This window comes from Cynoglossus semilaevis, chromosome 2 (genome assembly GCF_000523025.1).
Source record: "Cynoglossus semilaevis isolate Cse_v1.0 chromosome 2, Cse_v1.0, whole genome shotgun sequence".
NCBI classification, from domain to species: domain Eukaryota; kingdom Metazoa; phylum Chordata; class Actinopteri; order Pleuronectiformes; family Cynoglossidae; genus Cynoglossus; species Cynoglossus semilaevis.
The window spans coordinates 8,957,862-8,973,650 of NC_024308.1; the positions used below are offsets into that span (position 1 = coordinate 8,957,862).

Consider the following 15,789-nt stretch of genomic DNA (forward strand, 5'->3'; position numbering starts at 1 on the left):
TGTGTGTGTGTGTGTGTGTGTCTATGGCAGCTAAGCCGCTGAAGGTTTCCAGGAGCTCTTTGATGTGTATCTGGGCAATGTGCTATTAGAGGGATTTTCCTAGTTGACAGCTCAGAGAATGTGTGGAGGAATTGCGATGCCAGCGGGCTAAAAGAATGCTGGAAACAGGATTAGGATCATATTCTGGCAGCTCCTGTCACTTCATCAATGGGCTAAGGTTTCTTCAGTGACAGCCCTCCTTCTCTGGCCCGCTAAAACCTATAGTGGGAGCATAAAAGGGGTTAGAGAGAGGGGAAAAAACAATGACTGAATGGTGCACTATGATTTCTGTGTTGGGCCTGCTCTGAGGCCTTTGTGTTGGGAGGTCTGAGGGGGGCGGTGTTGGTTCGGAGGGAGGGCTAGGTCACGGGGATGAAAGGGGAGGGGTCTGAGTGGGGACTTTTGGCAAAGGGATAACTATGGAAGTTTTACACCTAAATCCCCATGGCAAAGCATGTGGAGCACTTTTATACTGACGCTCTCGGACAGGGGGAGCAGCGCGGTGTCCCCCCGGGGACAACAGCAACAGTGGCAGCAGCAGGTGGGACACAACAGACCTCTTTCACCTTCAGACCGCTGGACATCTTCTTAAATATGTGACAGTGACACAAATACTGAGCTGCTGCTCCACTGCCTCAGTTCCTAATACAACCTTGTTTAAACCTTGTATATGTATATGTATATCATAAACCTTGTTTATGGGAACTCGTTTCATCAGGGCTGTCAAACCATCAAACGCTTTTTAATCGGATTAATCACAGGGGAGCTGTGGAATAGTCACAATTAATCGTGATTAATTGAGAAAAATCAATATCAATCAAATATCAAATATTAAAGTTTTTTTTAATCTGATCTATTTAGAAAGATTTGCTTTTTAGATATTAACAGTGAATTGTGTAACAAAAAGTCAATTGAAGCAATACATTCAAGCTTTTGTTATATTTTTATTATTTTAATTTTCAAAGTAACGTTTCACAGTTCTGCAAAATCAATAAAGCATGTCATTTTAGCAGGCTATCTTTTTGGTTGTGAATGAATTTTAAACATGTATTGCAGTGACAGGTGGCTGTAGAGACATGTACAGTAAAGGTGAGTGACCTGCCCACGGACACATCTGTTTCCTTTAAGACTTTCTTTGTCTTAGTGTAGGTTGAACCTCCTTTTGTCTGCTCTGCTCCGCCCTCCCCTGCTGCCAGTCTCTACCTGTGATTAGCCTCCACCTACACCTGCCTCTCACCTGCCTCCCCAACAATCAGCCTCATCTCTCACACCTGTTTCCCTGGCTATATATACCTGTCTCTCCCAGTCAGGTCAGACGATGTGCCCTGATTTACAGGTGCCTTTGAACCTTGTGTTTTGATTATACTTGTTACTTTGGTTTAGTTTTTTTTTTTAAGATTTGATCTTACTGTTTTGTTTTTGTTTTTTTTCATTTAAAGAAATTACTTTTTTTGTTCGTTTGAGTTGTGCCTTTGGGCTCTGCCTCCTGAGACTCCAATGACACCCACACACAGATTTCATTGTAATGAATTCAGAATGTTATGGAAGTAAAACCACAATGTGAGTAAACCACAACCCATTGTTCAGTCAACTTCAATGGATTAAAAAAAAAAAGTGAAACCACGTTGAATTTAAGCTACAGCCCTGCAAACTCATGATCTCACTTTCAAAAAGCTAGTGCTCCTTTATTAGGAAACATATGGCTTGATTTTTTTTAATTTAATGTATGTATATTATGTATAATTAAACTTCCTTTTCTATATACACACCTGATCTGTGCAACAATAATGGAGCATGGGTGGTTTTTGTGTGTGTTTTCAGACTCAGGGTTTGTAAACGTAGTTTGTCATCATTTCTACATCTTTGACTTGGAAATGTAAAATATGTTTTCTAATGCAATCTATTAAGTATATTTGGCCCTGTTGACATTTTGCAGGAATTGAAAGGAACAGTCAGAAGTGAACTCTGAACTCATCACTGCCTCTAGTGGCTGTATTGCTGAACAACCATACTAAATGTAAGTATGTGGTCAGTGGTGTTTGACCGTTTATTTTTTAGTCATCTTCTGATTCTCTCACTGGTGTCACCTGGTGGCCTGGGTATATAAACCTCTCCCCCTCACTCTGTCCTGGTGGGATCGCTGGTCTGTGGTCATGTTTCGTATTCATACCTAGAAGTTCTGCTCCTTGTTCCTTGGTCTGAATCCCTTGTCTCTGTGACCCAGTGAGTGCTGTGATTTTTGCACTTTGTAAAATATATTCACTGCACCTGAAGAGAGCCTCCCTCGTGCTGTGTTTGGGTCTTGACAAATTACATTTCAAATGTATTGAACTAAACCAAGGAACATCATATTTTATTAAGAATCAAACTCGATAACATCAAATAACGCAAAGTTCAAAATCAGAACATAAAAGTGCAGTTGTGACATCATCACTTGAACCACTTGAAATGTCCTCCTGTGCATCACCCTCCACATGTCGTACGTGCCCCCCCCCAGTGGGCCCCGCCCCACATATGGAGAAGCACTGATGTAAAGGGAGGTCAATGTGCAAACATTCGTCTAATATAAAGCACTCCTAATACCAGTTATCATTTCCAATCTAACTTTCTTATCGACTTCTACAGTATTTAAATGAGGTGACGTCAGGGCTTTTTTTCTTATCGACTTCTATTTAAATGAGGTGACGTCAGGGCTTTTATGTATTTCTCGGCTGGTTCACTGATACTGTCTTCCCACTGAGCTGGTAGGGTGGTCTCTGTCATGCATCTCCAACCAGATGTTTGAATGTTGTTACTAAAGACCTTCCTCAGGAGAGCAACTCTCCACAAGAACACAGGAGTTGGATTGTTGGTGACAAGTTTCACGATGCCAGGAATTACAGACTAGCATGCAAACCCTAAATCCTCTCTTTCTCCTCTAAAGTGGATGAGACTGACTCTATCTGCAGGCTTCACTCTGGCTCCGCAGCTTTGTGCTGGAGAAAGAGAGGCTCTCCCTTCTTCCCATGACTTGGATGATAATCCTGACACGCACTGTCTGCATTTTTTTACTCCACGTATTTAAGCGCATTTGCAGAGCATTTATCTCTCCAGTGTAAACCAATTTGGCTGTGAGGGCCTCTGGCCAAGCCAGGCAGAGGATGGCAGAAAAGAAAACTCAGAGCCAGCAGATGTTCAGAGAGGAGAGACCGGAGGAGAGAGTGAGGGATGAGAGGGTTGATGAATGACTGCATGCAGCAGTAGAGGCATATGGAAGGTAAAAAGTACCCCCTGTCTGAGGGGTAAGCTTTTGAGACTTGTGATATAGAGGCCTTTAAAGCCGATGGAACGTGGATCACTGAATTGTTGAGTCACAGAATCTGAGAAAATCATCCAGAGCTCCTAGTTAATCCTGTCAAAGTGAGATCAGTGGGCACACTTTAGGGATTCCAGCTTCTTCTGTCAAATTTTGGGGGCCTGCCGTATTGACAGAGCTGCTGTTTGATACTGCCTGTACACCTGTATCAGCTGTCTGGTAATCTGCCTTGCCCTCCTACCACCAGCCCTTCACAGCGTGAGGACTCCCATGAAATGCATCCAAAAGACCTAAAAGCTGCCAATCTCGCTGCTCCGTGATGTCTTGTGTGCGTAGCTCTTGGCGCAGGATGAACTTGTCACTTTGATCATCTGAAAGGCAGGCGCCCCCTGCTGTGTCAGACATTACTACCTGCAATTCTGAGGAGCCATAAAGACTATGGACTCCCTGGTCCTTGAAATGGGACATTAAGACAGAATCATCCTTGGTAAGTTGTAGTGATATCGAGGTGCTTTCTTTGCTGGGAGACGGGCCGGGTCTGAGTGTGTTTGGATAGCTTTTAAAGTACCTAATCTTACAGTCTAAGGTTGCTGTAAATGAGGTGTTTGCTGCTTTTCTCAATGAGACGTTACATGAGAAGAGCACCGTGACCTGCCAGGACTGTTAAACCATTCGACTGTACGGTTCCAACGAGCCTGAGCTCTGGCCAGATGCCCGCTGCAGTACAGCCAACGCAAACGGTTGTATTGTTAACTTTACAAGACCTTCAGCTATTTTGACCTATTCATTTACATGATAATCTGGGAACACTGACCTGCAAAAATGTTGTTAAATTACCCAGATATGAAGCACAACCAGTGTTTTGAGTTAGTTTCCCTCTCTGTTTATACTTGTGGAATGTACTCGTTACATACGTGTTCCTACACAGATGGAGTACACATGCTGTGGCCACATACATCTGGAGCTTTGTGATTCATTAGTGCAGGGTGTCAAACTCAAATTCACTGTGGGACTAAATTAAAAACTGGGCCAAACTTAATGTTTATTGAAAAGTTGACAACAATCGTTCATGTTTTCTCTTCTCTCCAGATCTGTAATGTAGAGTTTGTTCATGTGGAAACAAACTGTAGTTTTGCGTAAACATTGAATCTGGAACAACCAAAGGTTAATATTATAAACACATGACAAATTAAATTGGAAATGAAACACACATCAGTGGTAGTTGTTCCTTATTATGTCTTTATCTGTAGCCTTTTGAGTCCATTTTTAATGTAAATCTTTTTTTCACAGACCAGCAACAAAAAAAAAACCCAACATTTTTCTGCTGTAACATAGCACATACACCGCTAATACTAGAAATCCTTCCAGTATACAGCGCCCATATACTGGCGGGCCAACTCTAGTACACATTTGATATGATCTTGAGGGTCAAATAATTCCACTGCGGGCCAAATTTGGCCCCCAGGCCTGAGTTTGAGATGTGTGCTTTAGTGTTGTGTTCGGGGACCAATTGCTTGCTGAAACCAATGACATAATAAAACTTTTTTGGGACAAAAGAAGCTCTCTTTCCATCTTTTCTTTAAAATCTAGGGATGCCAAAAATCAGGCTATGAGAGACTATGCATGATTCCAGTCAGTTTTTCAATAAATATTTAGTTTGGCCCACAACTTTGTCCCCGTTGTACCGTACAAAACAATCATGTGTCAGTGCAAACTTCAGGATCAGAGAATATTTTGGGGTTTTTTTTGCTTTGCTATACTGAGCATATTTATTTAAATTTAAAAGATGTTTGTGTGTGTGTGTGTGTGTGTGTGTGCATGTGCTGTGCATATGAATGTATTCAGAATGTCAGGCTCCCTCTGCAGACCTGAGTCTCTTCACTGCTTCTTAAAGCTTAATGCTTCCTGACTGAGTGGCACAGTGAGAGCATCTCTCTCCCTGTGTCTCCATGTGTCACATAATGCCTACAACAACCTCTCAATACCAGTCACCCCGATCCCCCGCCCCATCTAATGTACCCTCCTTCTCCAGCTGCACAGATATAGCCATTTCCATTCAATGAAACACAAGAGCAAATACATTTAAGTGTAATGATGAACACTAACATTGTCTCTAATGGCCTCCCATCCCAGCCCAGTTTTAAAACATATGTAAATTTATGTAAACCCAACAGAAGCACATATTTACAATAGTGTGGGGTAATCACAATATGATGACACGGTGTGCTGCTCTCTCTCATAGATGCATGCGCCATGAGTCATTAGTCTTCCTCATCTGTTTTTGTTTTTTTTCTTCTTCTTCATGCAACGGCACCAGAGCTACATTTGCTCACACTGACAAACGTGATCTGCACTCGTGTGGCACAGTGATGAAGAGACAGAGGTGGAAGGTGAGGAATAGAACAGGAGAGATTCTTTGTCACGACAAGTAATACTGATGAGAAACCTTGTTTATTAATTTTTTAAACCTTAAAGTAGTACTGAAGACATACATTCAAAAATGTATTTTTCTGACAGAAAAACAGCAGCAAAGTCAAAAGGAAAGACTAGTGAGACCTGATGTATGGTTTACAGCCAGTGTCTCTCAGTGTTAGTTTTTATTGAACAAACTGATTGCTGGGTGTTAGCTATACAATGACAATGCAAATTCCGTTGTTGTTTGGTTCAGTTCATTATTTCCAGTGTGTGGTGTAAAGTAAACTTAAGCAGCTGCTATAAATTTGTTAGAAATGATTTTTACAATTATAAGTTTAATTTGCAGCTTATTAGGAAAAGAAAGAAGAAAAAAAACAAATTCCAAATTTGGTGTTTCATCTGATACTTTGCACATATTGACAAAAACCACTACGGTGAAAGAGTCCCACTCCCTGATGCAGAAACGAAATCTCACGTTATCTCACATACAGACAGTTTTGAAGTAAGCATATTTTAATTCATATTTTAATTTCACTATAACAAAACGAAAACAAGCTATGTGCACTTGAGAGGAGACTCTTCAAGTTTTTTTAATCCTAAAACCAAATCAAGCTGTTAAGATAAAGAATTCTGAGAATGTTGAGGTACATTATTATTTTATGTATCATTATTATTTGTTATTCATATTCAAAGGCAACTTCATTTCATTTCTTCCTATTTGACCCCTGCTCCTCATTTGCTGCTCTGGAGTCGCCTTCACCCATGTCTCCGTCTGTCACCTGCAGGACCTTTACTTCCTGCTGTGTTGGACCAGGTTGTCCACCTCCTTCATGAAGCGCAGACACAGCTCATCCTGCCACGGCAGAGACACACACTGCACAGAGACAGGGAGTCCCTCTGCACCAGACACGGCCTGAACATGAACACAAGAAGCCACCAAGTCACAGGTTAGTTATGAGAATCACCTCAGTCTGCTGCCTCCACCTACTGACCAGCTGTGGTAATACAGGTTAGAGATCGGTTCATTTCCATAAAAGGCGTTACCAAAACAGTCATAGAAAATAATAATCGTAATGAGTACTTACATTTAGAAGTGTACTTCAAACTTTACTCTGTACTTCCTACCACTCACATAACTAAGAACTGACATTTTCAGACATTAAATTACTTTTTCGTTAATTCAAAGTTGTACGTGAGGTTGAGTCGTCTTTCCCTTTCACTTCTCACCTGTTTGAAATAAATGTCTGCCTGGTCCTGGTCAAAGCCCTTGTAGTTCTTCAGCTCCTCCTCATCTTCTCTTGTCACAGATGAAACAGGAACAACCCCAGCAGGAAAAGTCAGGAGGTTGTAAATGGATGTGTATGAGAGAACAGCTGAAAGGAAACCGAATATTATTTTGATGTCATGTGAGAAAATAATACATCTAAGTACATAATGATGTTTTATTCTCAGAATTGAACACCAAAGGCTCTTAAACCACTCTTGAAAAACACATCGTACGTGTTATCTTTCCACAGTACAACAGGTTGAAGCCAGGTCCAATCACTGGGCACAGCAGCACGTCAATGTTGCATCTTTTCCATTCTGCTATCGTTTCATCTATGTAGTCCTGAGGGAAAAGCCATTGGAATTATATTGTTTTCCAAGAACTCAATAGACAATATACAAAACATTATTTTTATTTCTAGGAGACCAACTTTTTACAGAGCATTCTATTCTGAACTGTCAGCAGTGTTACCTGAACTGCACCGTGATGCTTCCACAGATTTGAAATTGATCTGAACATGAAGCAGGAAATAGACTCAGCATGTGAAGGGCAATTAAAAAGTAAACTCACAAACACAAACTTATTATATTAAGACATGTCTCTCACCCACATCCAGCAGTAGATTCACCAATGGCATTAAGGCGAGGAGACTAGAAAACAATGTGTATTGTTATTTATTCAGACATTTTCAATGTAAAGGCACAAAGTTATTTTCTCTGAAGCAGAATACACAGTATGTAACTCACTAGTGGAGTGCGAAGGAATGAGGTGATTTTCCTTAAACGCTTGGGGACATGGCGGAATATCAGCTGATGTTTTAGAATAGCGTCTAAAGGGCCGCCTTCCCTAAAGTAGACACAAGACATCATTATTCATAGAACCTGTTCCTGGAGACTGTTCTCTTTTACTGTTTCAGTTATGAAATAATCCTCAAGTTCTACCATTAGAGAACTTTTGAGAACAATTGTGTCTCAAGTGACTAAGAGTCTTTCAGTGTTTTCATAATTTGAGGTTAAAAATTAGTATTGCTGAGTTCACTTGTCTATGAGTGACAAGGTAACAATGGCATTTGCCACTGCCGTCCTTTTAGACTAGAAAAGTGAATTTTCTTTTATAGATACAACAACCAGAGTCAAAACAGGTGAATGTAGCAGCTGTAATGGCACTAATATGTGAAGGCAGTAGACTGTCTGTGTCTCCATATGCAGATTTAAACCATTGCTTTTACTGATCTAACGGCGACATGATACGCCAGACTATCAGACACCTCCTTCAACTTCACCTGACCCTGGAGTGAATTCTAACTCACATGTTTTGTAGCAGGGTGGTGGCTCCATCTCCCAGCAATCCTTTGCCCACCAGCTCAGTGAAAGCGTAACTCATCTTTAACGGAGTGTAAGGCACCAACTACAGGGACAAAAGACACACGTCTGCATGAAAACCCTTCAGCTCTTGTAACATTGTTTCAGGTCACTGTAGACCAGTAGACGGTGTGCATCACTGTGGGGCTGTAGTCTTACAGTGTGACCGGCTTGCTCCAACAGTACTTTGACTTCTCTGACAGCTCGCGCCATGCTCGGACTTGGCTGCATGTAGCCATCATTTTCCAAGTAACCAATCCGCAAGGGTTTGGAGCTCTTGTACATCTGAAAGGACATTATGTCATTAGAAAAGTTCATACGAAATCCAGCAACACGTGTTTTTAATGTCTTTAGCAGAGGCAAAATAATTCTGTTCTTTCCTGTAACACAGTAATGAACCGTAATGTTTTCGTAAAGCCTGTCAAATCTAAATAATATCGGCCAACCAATAATCTCGGCAGATTAGCATAATTATGTAATATCAGTAAGACTCGTTATCAGTTTTTTCCTCCAATAATAAAAACACAATGCCTGGGTTTTGCCCAGATGATGTGACCTAAAACTAGTTTTGAAGTGAGAGTGAATAATTGTAATTGTGGCACATCGTTACACACTCATTTGTCAGGTAAAAAACCGGTTCCTCGTCAGATCTGTCTCAGGCAAAAAATATCTGGTTAAAAATTAAGAGAATAAGATGACAGATGACAGCAAATAAACTGCAGCTACTGAAGGGAAAATAGCATCAGATTAGTGTGTGTGAAGAAGGTGTCAAGCTAAAACTAAATCTTTAAGGTTTTTACTGCCATTTGAAACTTCACAGGGCTTGTACATCAAAGACCCTCTAATGTTGATTAGAGAGTCATGACAACTGGGTTTTATGAACATTCTTACTGATGTTGACACACCTGCTCATTGAATGGCAGTGGTGGAACAGTGGGGTCCAGGGAAAACATGTAGTCGCACAACAGAGCCCGCATACACACCACCAGACTGTCCAAGTCTCTTGCCATTGGTCCCAGAGATACAAGCACTAGATTTATTCAAAAATAAAGTGTAAACAAATTAATTAAAGCATAAACACATGCACATGTATTATTTGTGTCAGAGCAGATTGGTGTCAAACAAATGGTTTATGGGTGAAACATAACAACAGCTGAGCAATTGTTTTGCTGCCAGAAAATTAATGAAACCAAATCTCATTTCAGAAAAAATCTGACAGACAAAAAATTCCTTAATCGATCAGAGTCTGGAGCAGATCCTTTCAGCTCTAGATTAAAGCTCCAAAAGAAATCTGAGGATGTACGACAATGATTTTATGAAAACAGATTTTCATATACTTTTGGTGCATACTTGTGCTTATGGGTAAAAGTGTCAAATGTTTGACTTTGAAAACCCCTGTTTTAGTGACAAAGTATTTCATCTTACCTGACTTTTGCCCTTTAGTTGAGGACCTAACACCTTTCTCACTGCCCAAGTCAGAAGGTAAAGTAAATTAGCATCACTTCAGGCTCTCATTACTGTACAGTGAATTCTAAATATTACTGGGTCAGCCATACCTTAATCTTCTTGGTGTCGGCTTAAAACCGTAGATACCACAAAAGCTGGCAGGAGGGCGGTTGCTGCCGCCAATGTCACTCCCCATACCCAGCAAAGAGCCACCTCCACCTATGAGAGCGCCCTCTCCACCAGATGAACCTCCAGAAGTCTTTTGGAGGTTATGAGGGTTCAGAGTCTGGCCATAGATCGGGTTACTGCAGTCGTAACTGGAGATGAAGTAAATGTTGGATTGGAAGTATAAAACTGTGTACACATTATTATGACAACGTGTTAAAACTTTAAAACTTGATTTGAAAATCATTAACCTTAGCAGGCCCTGAGGAATGTTGGTTTTCACAAAGGGAATGGCTCCTTGTTTTTTCAGAACTTGAACGATGACACAGTCTTCTTGGACAGGCTTCTCCAGGTTAATGAATAATCCACAACTGGAGTCATAATTCTTATTCAAAACAAGGGGTCAGAGAGAGGAGGAAACAGCAGATTGAAACATTGACCTAAAATTAAATAAACGTTTACACCTTTATGGTTCAAACACTTTATGTTCAAATCCCACACACAGACCTCCACACACGTCATATTTCTTTGACTTTCTGTAAGCAGAAAAGCTCATCAAATAACCTCATAAAGTATACAATAAAACATTAGTAGCACACTTAACTTGTATTTTTAAGATTAGGGAATATCTAAAGCAGTTGTCTGTACAAAACAATGTCAGAGTACAAAGTACAAATAAAGAAGTGTTTGTGAATGTAGGCAAACACAACTGCTGGTTAGTTTAAAACTTGACTTAAACAGAACCAAAACACAAAATAACAGTTGGTATCATCCATTTTACCTTGTAATACAGCTTCACATTAACTTACATTTGTTAAACTTGAAACTGAAACTTTTGGTAAAAAAAACAATTAAACACAAGCTGTAAATTTAAGTAAAATTCCTGAACTGGGAATATGGATTGTAGCATCAATATATTTGAGAACCAACGGTCTGCTTTTACCTTGTAGCCGTAGTTATCCTTGATACTAACTGGAACTCCGTACAACAGACCCTCCTTGTTGGTACTTTTTAGCTGGTCAAAACTATCCAGCAAAATCACTGTGCAGCAGTTCAACTTGCTGTTTACATCCAGAGTCTGTTCAGGAAAGTACAAAAGCACAAGGTAATATAAACAAGTCTAAAATAAAAAGGTTTCAACGTTGTTACTAAGACTTATTTGAGAACGTACTAAGTGAATCATGGCTTGTGTTGATTTGATTAAGAAGAAACAGGCAAAATAATGAGTTAAAAAACACATGGAATCTTACGGGGGACAATACCACAGTAGAAAACATGCAACACAGATATTATATCTGCCAAATGCAATAAAAATGCAATTCAGCATAAAATAAACCTTTTCCATGTAAGCATATAACACATCCTCAGGGTTCAGTGAGCCTTGCTGCAGCTGCGTGGTCAACTCAGTGAGAGACAGTGCCAGGATGGCATCACCGCTGCAACCTGGATGCTAGAATGCACAAAGACAAAGTCCAGGTAAGTCAAAGAGAAACATCAGTAAACAAACTTTCAATTTTCACAATTAAACAAAACATTAGGTTTGTACTCCTTTAAAGAAATGTAATAAACGTACATTTGATGAAATTTCTAATCCACTCACCTGTGTTTTGGCAGTTACACAAGGGTTTTTTAAGCATCTATGACAACATTTCTCTAGTGATTTATGAAATAATCATTTTTCCACATTGCAGTTCTTTGAAATTCAATATAACTTTAATAATAATAACTAAACATTTTGGCATGATGCATCTACGACAACAGAGTGAGTTATTAAATGGTTTTTATATTAGAATATTTTTCAGATAAACTTGTTTTTACGTTCATTTAACAAGACGCGTATCACGCTTATGCAGTGGCTCACTGAAAATAGGTCGGTGGTTGTTTATAAGTTTTACTTATAACACAGTTATTGCTAAAATTAAAATGCTAAACAGATGCTCGAGACCGTTGCTCAGTAAAAAAAAACACCTCTCTAAGCTTGGGGCAATTAAATTTCTCCCCAACTGGACAGGGCTGCATACATTCCTGTTATAAAGAGAGAGGTCGAGTTTTGTTTATATTAAAGATTATTTAATTAGCCAATATTTTAACAAGAGAAAAGCCGACAGACTCACCGCTTCCTTGTACTGCTGCACCGCTTTCTGCGCCTGTTGCAAATTCTCAGCCCTCCTGACTTTGGCTCTCTGAATCTTTTTCTTTGCATCCCGGTACACTGACACCCTGCGGAACACTAGCAGCGCAGCGCAGGCAGCGCCTGTTAGCACCACCACAGTCCGTCTGTCTAGCTCCATTCTCCGAACAAGCTGTGTTGCACTTTCCATGGTTCGTCCGTTCTATGAGGAAATCACAACAGCAAAAAGACAACTGTCTTCAACCGGCCTATGAAAAAGTGTTTGTCCGCCATCTTGTTTCATTGGACGAGTCGTAAGGAGGAGCAACGTCCTTTAAAGGTATAATGTACAGTATATACCAATTACAATATGTCTCAAATTCTAAATTGCTTCTGCCAGAAATGTTGAGGGTCTTTAATTAGGAATACTCTTCAGTTACAGTGAGCTTAGACAATAACAGATTTAAACTTTAAGGAACAGTCCCATTGCATTTTTGAATAAAACATAAAAAATTCAAACTGACCGTTTCCAAATTTCCAAAGTTGTCTATCTCCCTATGTCGGTAAAGACCCATTGAAAACTGTCTTTTTCCTATGTTGATGCCACTAGTTCAGTGTTTCCCAAACTTTTTTTCTGGGGACCCATATTTTAAAAGTCACAAACCTTAGCAACCCAAGTCAATAGACATTATTTGTAAACTCCTGGGAAACATGATGTGAGAACTTTGCTCCAGTGGTAAAATATTTACATGAGATGCTCATTAGGCCTGTAGCAACATCACACGTCTTACATGACAACATAGAACAATCTGCAAACTTTCAATGTTATATATCTTTATTGAATTGTTGACACACATTTGTTAAATAAATTCACTTTGTTCACATGAGCAAATACATTACAGTTTACTTTCAAAGGTACACGTACAGCAGACACACACAGTGGTTGAATTTAACTTTTCTTTAATACATGACTGAGTGTCTCTTCAGCTTGATGTTCCATAATCGGAAAGGATTTTATTTAACAGAATGGAACAGCTTGTGTGCCACCTAGAGACAGAGAGAGAGAATCAGACAGTCAGCTCAAAGTCAACTGCAACACATACATGTACCCAGCAGATGAAAATGGATGGATGGATGGATGGACTTTCTCTTTTTGCCAGATGTGAAGAAGTTTGCTAAAGGCTTACAAATTAACTTTAAACGTTAACAAACATTTAAACAAATGAGCTTAATCTACTACATCACAATGCCACTTTTCTTATTGAGGTTCTATTCATTAAACCTGGCTATCCTGTGATGAATTTGAATTGTTTCCCAATCTACTTACACAATGGTCCCGAGCATGTAGAAAGTCAAACAGCTCCTCAGTGCAATCCTCCTGTGTTGAAGACCGAGAACCAACTCTAGTCTCACACTGCTCTAAACGTTCTTGGTAATGGACACAGTGTTCAATCTCCGCACACTGCTGCCTTATTGTTTCAATAGGATCCTGAAAAAGAAAAAAAAAAAACAGACATGGCATTTAGAATGACCTTTTAAAGATGCTGTTAAACAGGCAATACAAATATGAAAAAAGATAACTTGATTTTGAACAATAGAAAATGTGAATTTAACAGAATAACCATAAATTATAAAATATGTTTATGATAAATTCAAAATTCAATAAATAGGCAATATAATAAATCCTTATAAATGGATTAAACAGAAGAAACATGCAACAGAAGGTGGTAAAAATTAGGCTGTTGCTGGATCGCCCCAAAATTGTCTTTAGTGCATATCCAAAAAGAAACATCAGTGTGATGGTAGATTGATGATAGACTGTTTGTTTATAAAGGTTAGTAGCCTTGAAGAATAAAAAGAGGAAGCCGATTACCGATAGCCTTATTAGTTGTCTTACTTCGACACTCACACCAGTAATGAATACATACCACCATTTCTTCTTCCTCCTCCTCTTCTTCTTCATCCTGACAAAAGACACAAAGGATCTAAATTACATCATCATATCGTGACATTAACAAGCTTCTTTTGTTATTCTTGATATGCTGTAGATGCTCAGATAACTGACGGATGTCAGCAGCTAGTATTAGCATCAGCTCTGTGATTACGTAGCTCGGTTAACCGTGTGAAACGAGCAGAAACGAGCAGCTGTATCGAACCGGTACGACAAATATTGTTACACTAATCGTAAAAATACAACATATATACCTCAGGCTCTCCGCTCGTGATCATCTTTTCCTCGAAAACCATGGTTGTTGCCCTTGTCCTTAGACGACCGGCTTCTCCTGTCACTGCTGTATTGCTGGAGGACACTCTATTTCGTGTAATGATCCTCGCAGAATGATGCAAAGCTAGAGACGCTACTGCCCTCTATTGTAGGGAGTTGGTAATACAGGATTTTAAAATCAAAGTTCGGCGGAACACATCTCAGCAACGCAACGAGTGTTCGAGTTGTTTTTAGAAGATTTAAAATCAAATGGCTTTCAAGCACAACGCATCGAAGCTAACCATTTTTAAAAATAAATAATTGAATTCCCACTTAAGAGTGGTTAGGGTTTTAAGATATTTGAATGAATGGAGAAAATCATCAAACAATTCCAGTAAGGGAAACTATTTTATTCTACTTCATCATCAGAAATAATATTTATTTGTTTAATCCCATGAAAGTATTTTTTTGTTTGATGCATATTTTCAATTTAGACAAGGGTATCTGTTATTGGATCTTACAGTAAGAATCTAATACATTTATAAACCATTGTATATACCGGTAAAATAACTATGTTGGGAGTCTTTTCATAAATAGCTTCCTAATTCTAATAGTAGCATAAGTTAACATTTTAAATAGTTTGGAACCTCATAGCTTTTTAAAAATCATTATAAGTTTGAAAACTTGCAGCATTACAACTGTTTACAAATATCTTGTTTCCTAAAACTGGGGATGTAGCATTTGACTTAATTTTGCAATTATAAGAAAAATAATGGTATAAGAACAAAACTAACAAAGAAGTATATACAGTGGTGAAGCAAATTCTTCTGAAGCTGACATCAGCTCATTAATTGCTCAGCATTTTTAACTTTCTAGAATCAGCCAGACTTCCATACTTCTCAGTGCTGAGGTCTTCCTCTCGAAACCCAAGAGACTTAAGCTTTGTTTCCAAGGACAGCAGCAAATCCGTTCGTGCCTGTCAAATAGTTTCAGCAAAATATATTATTATCACTACAAATAGCACTGTCAGTCAAATTTATTAAAATTCATAACTCACCTTAAAAATCTTTGCTTTTTTAAACTCCAAGTCTTTAACAGCGTTGTTACTCTGGTCAATCTTTCCCTTCAAATAAAAGAGAGTTTCAATTTTGGATTTGTAGGTGGAGAAGACAGATGTTTGGGATGAGATGGAAGCAGAAGGTTCACTGTTGTGATCCTTAAGATGAACAGAGAAGGGGGGGCAGCAGAAGAAGGAGTTATAAGGTAAAAGTGGGAGACCCTCAGCTGTACCTCAATTTTCTTTGTGATCTCATAAAGTGCTGTTTGGTCCACGTTAGATGCAGATAGAACAGAAAATAGCTGAGTTTGTGTCCTCTCCAGGTGGTCGGTAGTGGAGTTCAGCTCTGTCTCCAGCCTTGTACTTTTCAAACCTTTATTATTTTGGTGATTTTCTATTATCTTAGGGTGAAGTTTGCGCAGCCTGTCCCT

General features: G+C 39.3%; 3 protein-coding genes and 2 long non-coding RNA genes across 5 annotated transcripts in view; 2 read left to right on the plus strand and 3 right to left on the minus strand.

The window, feature by feature from the left end:
- Positions 1-1,034: 1,034 nt before the first annotated feature.
- Positions 1,035-5,642, plus strand: LOC112488510 (uncharacterized). The gene is made up of 3 exons (XR_003052635.1): positions 1,035-1,599; positions 1,976-2,056; positions 3,582-5,642. It is a non-coding gene; the product is annotated as an uncharacterized LOC112488510 (long non-coding RNA).
- A 124-nt stretch (positions 5,643-5,766) lies between these two features.
- Positions 5,767-12,417, minus strand: faah (fatty acid amide hydrolase). The gene is made up of 15 exons (XM_008335640.3): positions 12,103-12,417; positions 11,325-11,438; positions 10,932-11,066; positions 10,240-10,373; positions 9,934-10,140; positions 9,803-9,843; positions 9,283-9,407; positions 8,537-8,662; positions 8,326-8,423; positions 7,763-7,862; positions 7,623-7,666; positions 7,488-7,527; positions 7,250-7,358; positions 6,977-7,122; positions 5,767-6,662 (listed from the first exon to the last, which is right to left on the minus strand). Exons 1-15 carry the CDS (start codon positions 12,307-12,309, stop codon positions 6,540-6,542), a joined length of 1,749 nt encoding a protein of 582 aa, XP_008333862.1. The 5' UTR covers positions 12,310-12,417; the 3' UTR covers positions 5,767-6,539.
- The window catches only part of LOC112488511 (uncharacterized), a 3,945-nt gene continuing 470 nt past the window's right edge, over positions 12,315-15,789 (plus strand). The window contains exons 1-2 of the long non-coding RNA XR_003052636.1: positions 12,315-12,438; positions 15,462-15,564. This is a non-coding gene — a long non-coding RNA (uncharacterized LOC112488511). The remainder of the gene's footprint in view (positions 12,439-15,461; positions 15,565-15,789) is intronic.
- uqcrh (ubiquinol-cytochrome c reductase hinge protein) lies at positions 12,912-14,458 on the minus strand. Its single transcript, XM_008335630.3, has 4 exons — positions 14,304-14,458; positions 14,027-14,062; positions 13,426-13,587; positions 12,912-13,145 (listed from the first exon to the last, which is right to left on the minus strand). The coding sequence occupies exons 1-4, from the start codon at positions 14,343-14,345 to the stop codon at positions 13,113-13,115; spliced, it is 273 nt and encodes a 90-aa protein (XP_008333852.1). The 5' UTR covers positions 14,346-14,458; the 3' UTR covers positions 12,912-13,112.
- The window catches only part of LOC103397652 (dynein regulatory complex subunit 4-like), a 4,363-nt gene continuing 2,876 nt past the window's right edge, over positions 14,303-15,789 (minus strand). Inside the window, exons 9-11 of the mRNA XM_025065067.1 lie at positions 15,592-15,787; positions 15,359-15,424; positions 14,303-15,277 (exon numbers count right to left, since the gene is read on the minus strand). Of these exons, the coding sequence (XP_024920835.1) occupies positions 15,149-15,277; positions 15,359-15,424; positions 15,592-15,787 (391 nt within the window). The 3' untranslated portion in view covers positions 14,303-15,148. The remainder of the gene's footprint in view (positions 15,278-15,358; positions 15,425-15,591; positions 15,788-15,789) is intronic.